The following is a 16,336-nucleotide window of genomic DNA, read 5'->3' on the forward strand; positions in this document are numbered from 1 at the left end:
CAGAACTTGTAATTTTGTTTCTTACACCACAATCTCCTAATAAGACTAGTGCCTTATGAATAACATAACTAAAAGAAATAACAAAATGGTCAATAAAAATAATATTTTTAGCAACTTAAAAGCTCATATTTTTATTTTTATTCATTCAATTCTATACATAATTCAATAATCTATGCATAAGGCACACGCTTGGCTTTGACAACTTAAAAGGTAACAAATAAGTCTTTATTTTTCTATCAGACAGATCAATTATTTACATATAAACGCTAGCTTGTGCTGTGCATCAAACAAAAACATATGAATATTTACAATATAACAACTTCAGGGACCGTCCTTCAGGTTTCCATCCACTCTATTAAAGCCATAGTGTACAATGTTTACACATGTTCCATCTTACACCTAAATGGAATCGGCCAAATTTTTTGTGTTAGTAAGTCAACATAGCAATTTGGCCATAAAGTCATAAATTATGACTTTAAATCCCCATTGAATTCCATGCTTAACGACTATAGGCAGTGGGGTTCCTTTCACTTTATCTTGATATTTCACCTTAAAATGCACAGAAACTCTACATGGCCGGTATTACTAATATCATTTCAGCATTTTGGGTAAAGAATAACAAAATTAAAATTTGGCAGAAATCGTACATTATGGCTTTAACGAGAATCTTTGGATATATATAACATTGACTGAGGTATCATTTTTACAAAAATGATGCAAGTCAAACTGCAGACCACCAGGTCACTCCTTGTATCTGATAAGAGTGGGCTTACAATGGTCTTAAATATATTATAAGCTCAAAGATATATGTGACACAATCTGGTCCATGGGGGCTAAAGGAGGCATTTTTGAAAATTGAGTTACTGTAATTATTACATTATACATACAATAGGCTATCATTTACTGAAAACCCCAAAGGTCTAGCATACTTAGTTCTAAAGTTATGAAGCTTTTTGATGTCTATTTTCCTTTGTATTTTATTGTTTTTTACTTCATATTTTTACATTTATCTCAGTTTCAAATTTGCCACCTTTGGCTCCCATGGACCAGATCGTGTCACATACACCTGATACACCCCGATTCAAATTTAGTATATTACATCAAAAAGAGTCAAACTATGAAATATTCAAACAATTAGAGATAATATTTCAATCTATTTCTCTCTAGTAGCCTTTTGATCCTCTTAGAGTAGATTTTGTATTCTAAGAATCCAGCTATACAAGACTATAGACACACCTGCTTCATAGCCTTACTAAGGCATTTATATAACTTGCTTGTTTGATTGAACTTTGATATCTTACAGTTTGACGGGGCATTAGTCAACACTAATGCATTGCATTTTTAGCATTCAAGTGATAAGACTTATAACAAAGTATTTTTCCCATTGCAAAAACTGCTATACAACCTCTGCGACAGAATTGTCTAATTGTGGCTCTGGGTGTGTGCCCCTGTGTGAGACTCAAGATGACAAAAATATAACGACAGTCATGCCAGAATTACAGTGACAAGTTCTTACAAATTATAAAGTTTTCAACTGGAATTTTAAAAAAAATCCCACACTACCCCTGCGGAAGATTTTACAAATATCTTGCACAGAGGGAGTATGCATTTCAAATGGAATGAACACATTAGGCAGCTCCATTTGAAACTCATTCTCCCTCTCTTGAAGATTCAGGTTTAATCTTTCGCAGAGGGTGTATAAAATTCAAATGGAGCTGCCTAAAGTGTACATTTTATTAAGAAAGGGAGTTTCAAATGGAGGTGCCTAATGTGTTCATTCCATTTGAAATGCATACTCCCCCTGCGGAAATTATTTCCAAAATCTTCCACAGGGGTAGTGTGCATTTTAAATGGAACAGCACAATACACAAAGCACCAACAAAAGTGCATTTTTGTGTGTCTGTAGAGTGATATGCACTTTTGTGCCTGGACTTTTTGTTAATCATAAAAGCTTCACATGTCTTTCATTTATTTGTTGTAAACAGCATATAGTTTACTATTTCCCAGAACCTCTCTCCTAGGTCATCTGTGTAAATACATTATACGTTATGAACATTTTAAATCTACATGAGCAGTAATCTAGATTCAAATCTCTAAAGGCCCATGTTAAAATTGTCATATTGTGTGAGACAGACAACTGGTAAATAGTCCACATACATAATCCAACTAAAATGCCTTCAACTCACTGTGCTTTCAACACGGCTTTCAACTACTATGTTTAGAGGGACATTTTTTACTATGTAACACATACAGGTGTTTTTTTTGTAGCCATGGATTGATATATTCACCTGTCTAACTAACTTATTTAAAGGTACATTTCAACTTATGAAGCATTATTGTTTGTTTATTTATAGACAGGTGATAACAGTCCCAATAACCTAATACTCATTCATGTGTTAGTAGTCGTGTTCACATTTTGAGTTACACCTGGTGTAAACGTACGCTAACATTGATAAAAATTCCATATTTCCCCTACCCCTACCGTGTGTCCACAAATAGCCTATGCCAAACCAGTTCCACCAAATATTCACTTCTGATGGTCGGTGTAAACATTGGCTAACACTTCCGGTGTGTCTGTGACCACCGGCGTGTCCAGGATCTGTTCCTGTGGGGGCTCAGAGGGCTTTCCGAGTTATGTGGGGGGCTTAATGGTTGAAATTGCCAAAAAACTGCTGATTTTACATGATTTTTAACAAAGTGCCCCCAAAGCCCCCCTGGACACGCCACTGATGACCTTTTTCAACCACATGAAACGTAATTTCTTAGTTCCAACCAAAAAAAAGTAAAACTTTATACACTGGTTGCCAGGGGTATCAGTCACCATGCAACATACGTCTGGCATAGATTTTGTCAGGAGTAAATTGTCAAATGTATGCCTGGTGGAATTTACGCTGACCGCCACTCCTGGCAACACCTACCACTACTCCCAGCACTTTGCGCCGATCAAGTTCCGCCAGGCGTATGTCCGACAATGTGAACACAGTTATACATAATTGATATGGCAGTTTTAGTTACATCTGTTCTACATTACTCATGTTCAACATGATGTAGAGCAGAAAACATTGCAGCAATTCCAGTTGAAATCCATACTCCCCCTATGCAAGATATGACCTTAATCTTCCACACAGGAAGTGTGAATTTCAAATGGGTGAATGAATGGGTGACTCCATTTGAAATCTACACCCCCTGTGTGGGAGATTAAGGTCATGTCTTCCATAGGGTGGATGGATTTCAACTGGAATAGCCCAGAGCTAGTCTCAATTTTCATGGAATATTGATACAGGTAATATAGCCTCATGATTTCTAGATAAAAAAACACTGGCAATCACCTGCTTCAAACATGTTACATAAATGTAGAATAAAAATCCAGAGGCCTGGTTCACAAAAACTTTATAATCAATGATGTAAGGTGAAACCTAGATTTTGCTTTTATGGCATCTTTTTTTAAACTCTATCAAATTAAAAAGTCATATTTTGGTCAATGTGGATTGATTTTGGCAGAAATCCTGTGATAATAATTCAGAATATTTTCAAAATTTATTTACAATTTTTTTTAAAAGCTTTTGGTGACTTTTAGGGTTATCTAGCCTCTTTCAGGGAAAAGATCCCGATACATCAACCCTATTTGCCAAATTCATCTGCCTGACACTATTGATTGAAGACCCAACTTAACATCACTTTTAGGGAAATTATTTCAAAAACAAAATAGAATTTTTAATATCTGCACCTGCAATTTATTATTATTTATGTACATAATTTGACCAACTTTATATACCAAGGCACAAAATTATTTTTGTAATTCACACACAAAAAAATATCATACAAAGAAGTAATAGAACAGACAAAAATGAATGCATTTTGAATCTCATACAATTCAATTGATCTACTCTCTAAATCAGGGGTTCTCCATAGGCGGCCCGCGGGCCAAATCCGGCCCGCCAGCTAATTGTGTTTGGCCCTTGAATTGGTCTAAAATATAAAGGAAAACATAAGAAATTCAAGTGCATTTGGCCCTCAAGCAAGCAAGTTTGAAGTATGTTTTGCACTTCAATGGCCCTTGAACATTTCTAATTGAGAACCCCTGCTCTACATGGTCGTTAGGCTCTCACTCAATTCTGAACATATACCTCTCAACCCCCCCCCCACACACACACACCCACACACCCCACAACCGAAACAAAATATACACATAATCACACACACACAATGTCAAGGTGATAATTATCATTTTAGTTTAATACTACTTAATGCTGTTACAGCAGTGTCCCCTCCGTGGCCACTTGCCACAATTTTGGTGCAAAATTATGCAATTTTTGGAGAATAAAATACCTCATTTGGGGCACCAAAATTCTAGGGAGGCTGAACACTGTGTCCCAGTGAATACTAAATGGCGCTGGTATATATAGGGTGCAACAAAATTTACAAATACACACTTAACAATTAAGGTGGAATTAATATCAAATACATCCACTATATCTAAAATTTTGAAATATGGACTATTCAATTTCCATACACCCCCTATGGAAGACATGACCTTAATCTCTCACACAGGGGGGTGTAGATTTTAAATGGAATCACCCATTCAGGTAACTCCCATCTAAAATCTTCACCCCTGTATGGAAGATTAAGGTCATGTCTTCCAGAGGGTGTATGGATTTCAACTGGAATAATCATATGCATAAGTTATTCAATATTCAAATGAAGACTACTGATTGCTATCAAAAATATTTCTATTTTTTTTCTTCTACAATTTCAACCCTGTCACCAATGTGTGTGCTAAATATTACACTGCATTACAAATGTTATCCTGAATAAAGTAACAAAGCTCAAATTAAAGTGCTTTGATACAGCAATTTATGAATAAAGTAACCAACTTCAAATTAAAGTGCTTTTGTAAAGCATTTTATGAATAAAATAACAAACTTGCTTTCAAAGTGCTTTCATCATCTTACAAACAAAAATATGATTATATTTTTAATTATTAACATACATACTTATGGTGCAGATTGACACAGTTACCAAACTTTGAAGACTGGTTGCTACAAATTTTTACAAAATAAGTTGCTTCAAATACCCTTGTGAAAATACTTACATAAAATTAATACAAATGGTGGTACAATCATGAACACAGCAAATATCAAATTGCATTTTAAAATGCTTTGAAAATTCATGTTGTGAAAGTGAGATTGGCAAATTAATTGTGCAACTCAACTTCATTGTGCAACAATATAACTCAAGGTGGGTTCAAACTTGCTTATAGTCTTGAACATGTCAACTTATCCATTCTCAGTACAAAAAAAAACCCTATGGCAGTAAGAATCCAATACTTCATATATGAAATAATGCAAATATACAGCGTTACAATGCTCAATATTCAGAAAAATAATACCTTCAGCATTTCATCTTTTAACAATTGAAAATGTATATGATTTTAAGAGAAAATTTTATGATAGCCCACAGCAGAAAATCGTACCTCTCCGACCTTCCCATGCAGCAATTGAGTGTGCTAATTGCCTTCAACATAAAAAGTTCCAAGTTTTCAGATATTTTCTCAAAATATCAAGAGCTATCTCAAGAGCCACTGAACCAACTTGTTTGTACTCATTTTAATACATTTTTCATGCTGATTCCAAATATGGTCATGAACATGTACAATTCTGAAATGTTTGAATTTTAAATAAAAAATTTGAAAGTTGTAGTCTGCACTCGACACCCGCTTGGGGAAAATTAAACACTGAACCTGTTACTCAGACAAGCTACACAATTGGCCTATGTTCAGATGCTTTGTATTTTTTAAAGCATCAAGCAGACCCTACTTTATAGATATTCCAGTTGAAATCCATACACCCCTTATAGAAGACATAACCTTAATCTTCCACAGAGGGGTGTAGGTTTCAAATGTGCAGAGTCACCCCATTGAACCCCAGTAACCCCATTTGAATTTCACACTCCCTACGTTGAAGATTAAGGTCATGTCTTACAAAGGGAGTGTATGGATTTCAACTGGAATAGCCCAATAAGGCATGCTGGGAAGGCACAACTTTCTGCTGTGATGATAGCCTATAATTACACGCCTCTCAAAATTGATTTCATTAAATGTGATTATACAGAAAACCAAATCAATTCAATTGGACACACACATGCCAGTACTAAACAGCAAATTATATAATTAATAAAAAAAATGCATATATATTCTCAAATCAACCTGTGGCTATTAGCATCAAGGACACTTTGATGGACTTAAAAGTGCAGAAGTTATCCTGTTAACTCAACCCTGCAGTTTATGTAGATACAATGTAGCCTTATTCTTATTTTTAAACAGCATATTGAAAAGTTTCTTACATGTCTGGAAGCAGATTAAACAAACCTTGAAAGTACTGCTCGTAAGTTGACAAATCTAAGGGATCTTTTGATACTGTGTCTCCACAGACTTAAAGAAGAAAATTATGTCTGTCTTCTAAGAGTTAAAAATTCTTAAATATGAGCTAATTTGCATAAATGATAATTAATTATGCAAATTAAAGGGTGGGTAGACTATAAAATATATTAGAACATATTAGAAACACTTTAATCAAGTTTCAAGTATGCAAAATAAAAGTATACTCTGAACATTTATGCATGGATTATTAGCAAAATATTGGCAAAAATTACATATTAATGAGCCTTTTCAGTCATTTTAGCTCATTAACTTTATTGATATATTTTGGAAACCATGTCCAATTTGCTTCAGGCATATTGATAGGTGTGGTCTATTTAAAACATGCATAGAGCAAAATGCCTCAAATACCACCTTAAGTTCTTAAAGGGAAATAGACTAATGTACTTAGGTATCATGCATGAATATGCCTCAAGAATTCTAGGGTTGTAGACATCAATTGTTTGTAAACCAACATGGAAACATTTAATTGTGTCAGATGTGTCAGCCTGGTTGGAAACCAACTAATACAACTTCCTATTCGATATCTTCAGGGTAAATAGTTAAATAGCTAGAGTAGGCCTGTCAGTCTATGCTGCCAGTCTGTGTCTACAGCATGCCAAAACTTGTTACTCTACGTATCATTAAATAAAAGAATAGGAATAAATGACACTGCCAGTTTTGCCACGGACTGGGTTTTGGGTAAATTTTGCGGTGTCATGTTGAGGTGCTCCTGCTTGTTAACCCCATGAGAACTACCTGCCTATTGGCCAAAAAGAAGTTTTCATTATCAATTGGACCAATCAGCAACATTGTTAGAATAATTTCACCACAAAAAAATTCGGGTGAATTATTTGCAAAGCTCCATTCTGATTGGTGATTAAAATGAAGATATCATGTAATTGGCCAATCAGAGGCAATGTTAGATCGGCATGTAGTGCTCAGGGGGTTAATGTCTGCATTCATAACTGAATATCAAGGAATTACCAATGTTGTTAAGTAATATTCAGTTTAAGTTATATATAAGTTTTATAGCAAAATGCAGGAGTATGTCTGTCTGTCTAAAATAGGGTTCTGAATAGGCGTTCTACGGGCCAGATCGGGCCTGCCGACCAATTGCGGTTGGCCCTTGAACAGCAAAATACAGTCAACATAGCAAAACAAGGTGTATATGGCCCTCAAAAACAGATCTTTGAAATGAGTTTGACCCTCTCTGGCCCACAAGCAAATATATTTGAGAACCCCTGGTCTCAAACATTGCAAGTCACAGGTAATGTAGCCCAAAACTACATTCAAGTAGTGACATCATATCAGTATTGTCATGAATGTAGTTCAGCAGTCAACTTGAGCTAATTTGCGAGGACATGTTTAGAGTAGACCCGTCAGTCTGTAGTATGCAAAAAATGTGTTGATTTTTACCCAAACATTTCAATGCTGTCCAACATGACAGTTCAAGGAATTGGTATGCATTCAAACATTTTGTGTGTAGAACTTACTGATTGCTCAGTGCCAGAAGTGGGTAAGTGCAATAGCTGCCATGTGTAGCTGTCATGTGTAGATGAGTATAATATACTTTGTGTTAATTGCCAATTGTTCACATGGCAGCTATTGCACTTACCCACTTTTGGCACTGAGCAGTCTTTAACTTAGATGCCTTGTCATTGCTCCCTTTTCTTACCTTCAAGTGTCACTTCTGTTTTTATTTTGTTTCTCAAAATTGTAGGGTTTTGTCTCATCAACGTAAAACAAATTGCACATTGACAATGAAATGGTTTGGCAACATTCAACAGCAGACTGTTCATTCCTAGTTGAGCTATTTTCTGTTGAATTTCTGTAATGCTTGGTGACAATCAGTGAGTAACTGTTCACAACATATAATTGTCTATGTCTAATTCTTTAAGGCATCTGAACATGATTGTTCAACATTTTGATTTGTTTTAGACAGTACATGACAATAAGCATTTCGTCGGGTGCATTTCATAGTCTTGTATACATAATTCAGTTGGTTGACATGTCAAAGCTAATGCATTATACCTTAGTTTTGAGGAGGTGAACCAATTTGTCTTTTTTATATAATTTAATGCTCTGCATGCTAGCCATGTGCTTCAATGGAAAAAGTTCAAGTTTTGAAATATTTTCTCAAAATATCAAGAGCTATCTAAAGAACTACTGAACCAATACTAGGCTTGTTTGTACTAATTTTAATGCATTTTTCATGCTGATTCCAAATATGGTCATGAAAATTTACATTTCTGAAATTTTTGAAATTTTGAAAAAACTTGTCGTCTGCAGTCGACACCAGCGTGGAGAGAATTAATACATAAATAGCAGGTTTCTCAGTAAGCATTCTACCTGTGCTAGGCATGTTTCCTGGTTTATAATTTGCACATAGTGCCACACCATCTCCAGAAAATCTCAATACATTTTGAAAATAATGTTTTGAACAATTTCAAAGCGTTCTAATTTTCAATGCAGTACACATTAATCAATGTTTTTCCAGCCGGTGATAATATACAATCAGTGGGTATCATCAAGGCCATATATCTTCACACACAATTTATTATATTATATCATTATCATTTTCAAAATTAAATATTTAAAAATATGAATCAAAAATATTATCTCTTGTTCCTTAATTCCTTCATATTCATCTGCATTCATCACAATCCTCCTGCTACTCACCATCGTCGTTGTCATCATCATCATCCACAACAACAACAACAACAACAACAACAACAACAACAACAACAACAACAACAACAACAACAACAACAACAACAACAAATCTAATCAATTGTGAATATTAAACTATTTAAACTATTTGAAGTGTGAAATTTGCTCACCTGAAAGTTTTCTAAATGTACCGCTATCCCTTGTTCACTCCATCAATGGACAGAAATCTAATCAATACTTTTACAAATTAAATACACATCATACAAAGGCAAATAAATCATTTGCATATGTCATCAAAACTAATCTTAATATTAAAAGGGCATTTCGTGATCCACAGCCTCATTCCCCCACTTTTCTCAAAAAAAGTTGAGATTTTTATATCACTAAAAACCTCTGGCTACATAATGTTTATGTACAAAATATTTCTTGCAGATTAATTCGTTTAGCAAAGATATCGTGAAATTTGAATTTCGTTCTGGTGCACCAGAAGGAAATTACAACGTATTGTCTATGGAGCAGTGTAATACACATAATCATGCATAACTCGCAAATGCAATATCGGAATCAACTGAAATTTTGGGAATATGCTTTTTTCGTGGGTATGTACTGAAAAATGTCATAAAAAGAGGATGCTAGGATCACGAAATACTCCTTTAAATGGTTATAATACAACTTTGGTATATCAAAACATTGTTTATTCCACAATTTTTACACTACTTCCAAAAAAATATTACATTGCTTTCTTGATATTTACAGTTCTGCATTAATCTATTTATAAGAAGGCCTTTTTATGTTTGACACATTTTAGTTATTGCTATTACTACATGTAACTTGTTCAAATCCTAAGTACTCAAGTCATTGGCATAATTGGTTGCAAAACTATGAACTTTTTATATGTCCATGTTCATTATGTTTTTTTTATAAATTTTTTTGCTTTTCATTTTTGCGATATTTCAATTTCATTATTTGTGACTTTGGTCTGGTTCATATAGATTGTGACACATAAAACAAGTAAATAATATTATAATCACCCACTTTTCCATAAATCCTGAAAAATCAGGGTTGCATTTTTTTTTTTGCATGATGATTTTTACACATATGTTCAACAAAAAAAATATTTTATTGAAAGACTAGTCTTAAATTGATTATCCAACAAGTATCCAGTAGTCAAAATTGACAAATGTCCTTTACGGAAGAAGCATTATTTAATATTTATGGTAATGTTGAAAAACTAAAGGTTTAAAAAAATAATAAAAGACAAAAAATCAACCGACCAACCCAACATTTTTTTTGCCTAAGGCCATTCTAAACAGACCAAACCAAATTGTTAATTAACACTAAAAACCTACATGCTTAATTTCTTAAATGCAAGTTTCACTCCTTTGCTATTTACAAGTGTAATTTTGTGTATTTTATCGTATCTACCAATCATCCTCTTCTTGAAGGACCTTGCTACGTTTACCTTCCTGATCTGAATCAAATCTTTCAACCACCTCCTCCTCTGATTCTTCATCTTTCCGGGTATCATCCCCTGAATCTCTAAAACTCCTTGGAAACCTATCATCACCAGCACTAGATCCACCACCACCTGCACCCCCTTTAGCACCATCACCAACTTCCTTTTCCGAATCCGAATCCGAACTACTGCTGGAAGATGATTTAAATTTGTCGGCTAACTTTCCGAAAAAAGATTTTTCCTCTTTCTCTGATTTCAAGGATGTTTGTGATCCCATAGCAATATCCTTGCCCGACTTCACTGCCCCTTCCTTTTCCGAATCTGAACTACTGCTGGAAGATGAGTTCAATTTGTCGACTAACTTTCCGAAAAATGACTTGTCCTCTTTCTCTGATTTCAAGGACGTTTGTGACCCCATTGCGATATCTTCATCTGATTTCACCTCCACTTCTTTTCCGAATCTGAATCCGAAGCGAACTACTGCTGGAAGATGATTTGAATTTATCTGCTAATTTTCCAAAAAAAGATTTGGATTTCAAGGATGTTTGTGATCCCATTGCTTTAGGCTGAAGACTTAGTTGCGACCCTACTAGTTTCTTTTGGCATTGGGCGTAATGTATATCGGCTTCATTGTAGTAGCTTTCTGCTAACCAGAAGGACTGAACAGCATCTACCTTGTCAGATCTGGAAATGTAAGAAAAATACAAGAATTAGTAATATGATACTACATATGAATATGTAATATCGACTGCTCAGTGCCAGAAGTGGGTAAGTGCAATAGCTGCCATGTATAGATGAGTACCAATATACTGTGCGTAAATTGCCAAATGTTCACAGGGCAGCTATTGTACTTACCCACTTTTGGCACTGAGCAGTCGAAATAATCTGGTCAAACCAGGCTAAAGATGGCAATGTTGAAAAATGAGTAAGCATTATATAAAATTTCACTATAATCAAGTGTGCTATTGATGAAATCATTACATCCTAAACATACTTGTTAACAAAGTTACGCCAGTTTATAATGCCAATTTTCTTATGTATCTTGTTGAATTTTGCTATCTATTTTGGCCTGTATCTCATATTTACAATTGCCACGTTTGGTCTGGCTGTGATCAGACCCGACACATATACAAGCATCACATACTCTTGGATCTCAAAAGGCTGCCTTGTGTGATTTTTGTAAAATTATTGTCATCTGATTGTGATGAGACACACTGTAAAATTAACGATATATATTAATTTGTTGAGTATTATCACAATATGTGACCATCCACCACAAAGTGGTAGTAAAGTCGGCTCTAGGTCATTTTCTTTTTATTGCAGATTTTGAAAGAATGCACTTTCAGCTTTAAAATGACACATCAACCAGCTTCATCGGACATCTGGAAGTGAAGTTATGGTTCAACAAAGGTCAAATTCATTATAGTTTACATCGAAATCCATATACTGTTTTCGATTGTATCTCAAAATGGAAAATGCCAACTTTACGACCAGTTTGTGGTGGATGGGTATATATTACAATCTCATGTCCATTCACAAAAAGAAAGAAGCATGCTGAAATATAAAACAATAATATGAAATACAGCAATGATAATAAAAATCACACAAGGCAGCCTTTTGAGATACAACAGTATCTGATGCAGACGACAAAGTCACAGCCATTAATGCAGGTAAAATTAACATAGCAAAGTATACTTGAAATCTCAGGAAAGTAACAAACTAAAAACCAAAGAAACTAAGTGAGAGCTAAAAAAAGAGAAATTCTGTTGGGTTGTTTTCCTGGTAACCACTTTCAGATGGAAATATACATCTGTGTGGTTTTTCTTTCTTTCCTTTCTCATCTTCAACTATGTGAATAATTTTGTTGGAGTACTTCCTTGTTATTCACTAAACTTGTATAAAGAATCAATTTACTGTTGACACTATAGGCGGAAATATACATTATTTTTCAACAGCTTCTGGTATAGAAGCAAACTCTTAAAAGCACTTGTCTTTACTACAAGTTTAAATCAAGACTGTTGCAGGAAGTGAATTTTCTTTTCCTTAAAGTGGAAACCACACACATCACCTTGCAAGAAATCTAACAGTTAATCTTAAATTATTTATTTATTCTTTCTTTAGGCAGGGTAGCCCCTTCAATGTTAATACACTGATTTCCAAGGAGGCCCTCCAGCAAAAAGTACAAAATTCTTAAGCAGTGATTAAATTTTTTCCGCTTTCTAAAAGTCAAAATGTAAATATCCAATATAGCAACTATCATAATTATCGTGAGATAGCGATACCAAAAAGGGAATAAGATGGTAAGATTATGACCACTATTGAATTGGTCCTAAAGGCAAGTAAATCAAAGAATTGAAGAAAATATCAGTCAAACATGGGGTTTGATTGGGCCCTTGCGTTTGAATGTGTATGGTTACAGCTAATTATGATTTCTATCAGGTGATTGAGTAATCAAAAACCCTCTAAGAATCACTAAATATAGTCTTTGGGACTTTGTAAGTTTTTGGTTCTGCATAACAATGTCTTTGGATGTACCCCTATGGAAATATTGGGGGGGACTAAGTATGTGAACATGTCACCCACTTACACCCTCATCAGTATTAGATAGCATACCAGGTATGTCATCCATACCCATATCAGCAGTAGATAGCATACCAAGTATGTCATCCATACCTGTATCAGCAGTAGATAACATACCAAGTATGTCATCTACACCCTTATCAACAGTAGATAGCATACCAAGTATGTCATCTACACCCTTATCAGCAGTAGATAGCATACCAAGTATGTCATCCATACTCGTATCAGCAGTAGATAGCATACCAAGTATGTCATCCATACCCGTATCAGCAGTAGATAACATACCAAGTATGTCATCTACACCCGTATCAGCAGTAGATAGCATACCAAGTATGTCATCCATACCCGTATCAGCAGTAGATAGCATACCAAGTATGTCATCCATACCCGTATCAGCAGTAGATAGCATACCAAGTATGTCATCCACGCCCTTATCAGCCAAAGATAGCATACAAGTATGTTATCCACACCATCATCAGCAGTAGATAGCATACTAGGTATGTCATCCACAACCTCATCAGCAAAAGATAGCTAAAGTTTGTTCGGCATATATAAGGCGGAAAAAATAAGACTCATAACACCGTGTATTGATATAGAATGGCATGAAGCGCGGTTGGCGCAATACTTACTTACGCTGGGTGTGCGTTGCGTAAGTGACTGGCGCACGCCTAAGTGAATTTACGCGCGAGCGTGAGTTGGGAAAATAATTTCCGCCTTATATAAACCGAACAAAGTATCATCAGCAGCAATCACCCATTCAGGTAACTCCATTTGAAACTCACACTCCCTGTATGGGAGATTAATGTCATGTCTCCCACAGGAGATGCATGAATTTCAACTGGAATAGCCAAATTCACCCAGAAATCCAAATCAATATGAAGATTTTTCATGCAGGACAACAAGACCAAGAAACGTACAACTGAATACATCAAAATGACTATCTGAGGGGGAAAACATACAGCAGCTATTATTGATGCCATTCCTACAGCTATTGAACATCAAGTTCAAGGTTGTCTCTGTATGTCTGTCTGCATGCTAACATTGTATGGATGTACATAGCTATCCTGGGGCAAAACAGCCAATTTCCGATTCTTTCTCTACAACTCTTTGTTATCGCTATGTAGCTAAGTAATCTGAGTGGGTGAAGAAGGAAACCCTCCCTGTGGTTATATACTAACTACTGGATGAATGGACCACAATGGCCTCATCCCAATGGCATAGTTCAATAACCTCAATTAAACAATCATAGTGCAAAATTTGACCTCAAGTTGCAGAGTATGAGTTTTTATACTCAAATTTTCTAAGGTCATTCAATGAATGTACAAATGTATAGGGGTTAAAGAACTGTGCCCTGATAGATGAACATGTTGTGGATCCTAGTGCCTTATGTGATGATCAGTGCTCCTCTATTATGAAATATATGTGAATACAATGCCATTATCAATAAAAGTCGGCAATATTCCCTATGTAGTCCACATTGTATGTAGCAGAGTGCGTAAGCCAGATGACGCGTGTTTGAATATTTGGCTATACTACAAATGTACTTTAAAGGAAGATGACCCGATATATTTGGAAATCAAATTCTTTAAAACTTATATATAACATAAACTGTCATCCCTTTCAAGCATTCATGCAAAAAGAACACTTTAAATGTTTCTTGTAAATGTGACTACTTCCTTATGGAATTACTGACATTTATGCAGCCCTATACTGGTAGTCTATTGTTTTTATTAATGATAATCATCATGATCATGTAATATATTGATATCAAATGCATGGACATTAGGAATTATATCATAAAAAAACTGTCGAATTACGACTCAAACATTGTATACAACAGTCGAGACTAATATGACAGTTTTTTGATGATTTGTTCAGAAATATACTGGTGTGGAATGTCTAATTTCAATATGTTAATTAAAAAAAACACCTGATACCAAAATCTGCATTTTGATAGGGTAAAGTGGGGGATGAGGCTGTCAATCGGGTCACCTACCTTTAAATTTGCCTTGAGATTTCAGGGTGGGTCTGATCAGAGGAGAACTTCTTCATTCCCACCATGCATTGTGGCAGGTTACATTACATCAGTAAATGAAACTTGGTGGATGTGGGTAAGTAAGCTGAAGGTCAGACTGAGTAGCATAAAAAGCACAATGCATTGTGGGAAGAACCTGATTTTTACACTTGGGGGCGAAACACGTGTACATAGATAATTTCAACTTTATATGCAAATTGTAAATTATAATACCAAATTGATGAAACAATCAGTAGGTTCTATAATGGGAATCAAGCATGCTGCAATCCTGGAAAAAAAATGTTCAAACACCTACTATAATTTCCAGGTTCTTCTTATTATATTGCGCACTATATGAGTCACTGGAAACTAAGAATTATAATAGTGTTACATGTTGGTTCTAAGTGAGAGGGACAGGTCTCTAGTTCGATTCCACAACCATTCACACCAATCACCTGTTTTATAATTATTGTATTATGCAAACTGCCGCCTGATACCTTTATTTAAATTAAATGAGCACGAGTGACATAGGATTCGAAAGGGTCTATTCCGCTTGCAATCCATAATATGCACAATATTTTATGATCCAATGTAACCATATGCGTGTTCATCATTTGGGAAACGTTAAGAATATTTTCGTACAGAAATCTCAGATTGCCTCAATCTCATCACATAGGCCTATTGACTTTTCATTCATTGATGTGATCTGATGCACTCTTCATGTGAACTTTATAGTACAACACAATGAATACTGGTGTATACCAAATCACTTCAATTTTCATTAAAAGTGGAATAAGCCTTGAAAATTATCTTGTTTTCTTATTAGTAGAGCATTGAATATTGATGAAGATTATTTGCACCCATGGGCATTTGGAGAATATGACTGAAGATGATGAATATGATGCATATAAAATGTTTTTAAAAATCACTAAAATCAGGGGAAAACCTATTATTTCTAACAGCAAGGTTATGTCTTATGGAGAATTCACGGAGAATTGATGAAGAATATATTCAAAATTCTTGTGTTACATAATTATTAGAAAAGAACAACACACAAAACTTATAAAGGTCCTTGACCCATTCGACTATAGCATCAGAACTAATAATTGTGTTGACAATATTTCAACAAAGAAAAGAAGGATGATTTATTTACGCGCATTTTGACACCCCATTTGTCCAATTTTGTTCAATATTAACA

The 16,336-nt window shown here is 34.9% G+C and overlaps 1 protein-coding gene across 1 annotated transcript in view; it reads right to left on the minus strand.

The window, feature by feature from the left end:
* Positions 1 to 709: 709 nt before the first annotated feature.
* LOC140160800 (uncharacterized) overlaps positions 710 to 16,336 on the minus strand; it is an 81,891-nt gene continuing 66,264 nt past the window's right edge. The window contains exon 4 of the mRNA XM_072184109.1: positions 710 to 11,228. Within this exon, the coding sequence (XP_072040210.1) occupies positions 10,973 to 11,228 (256 nt within the window). The 3' untranslated portion in view covers positions 710 to 10,972. The remainder of the gene's footprint in view (positions 11,229 to 16,336) is intronic.

Source organism: Amphiura filiformis, chromosome 9 (assembly GCF_039555335.1).
Source record: "Amphiura filiformis chromosome 9, Afil_fr2py, whole genome shotgun sequence".
NCBI lineage: Eukaryota > Metazoa > Echinodermata > Ophiuroidea > Amphilepidida > Amphiuridae > Amphiura > Amphiura filiformis.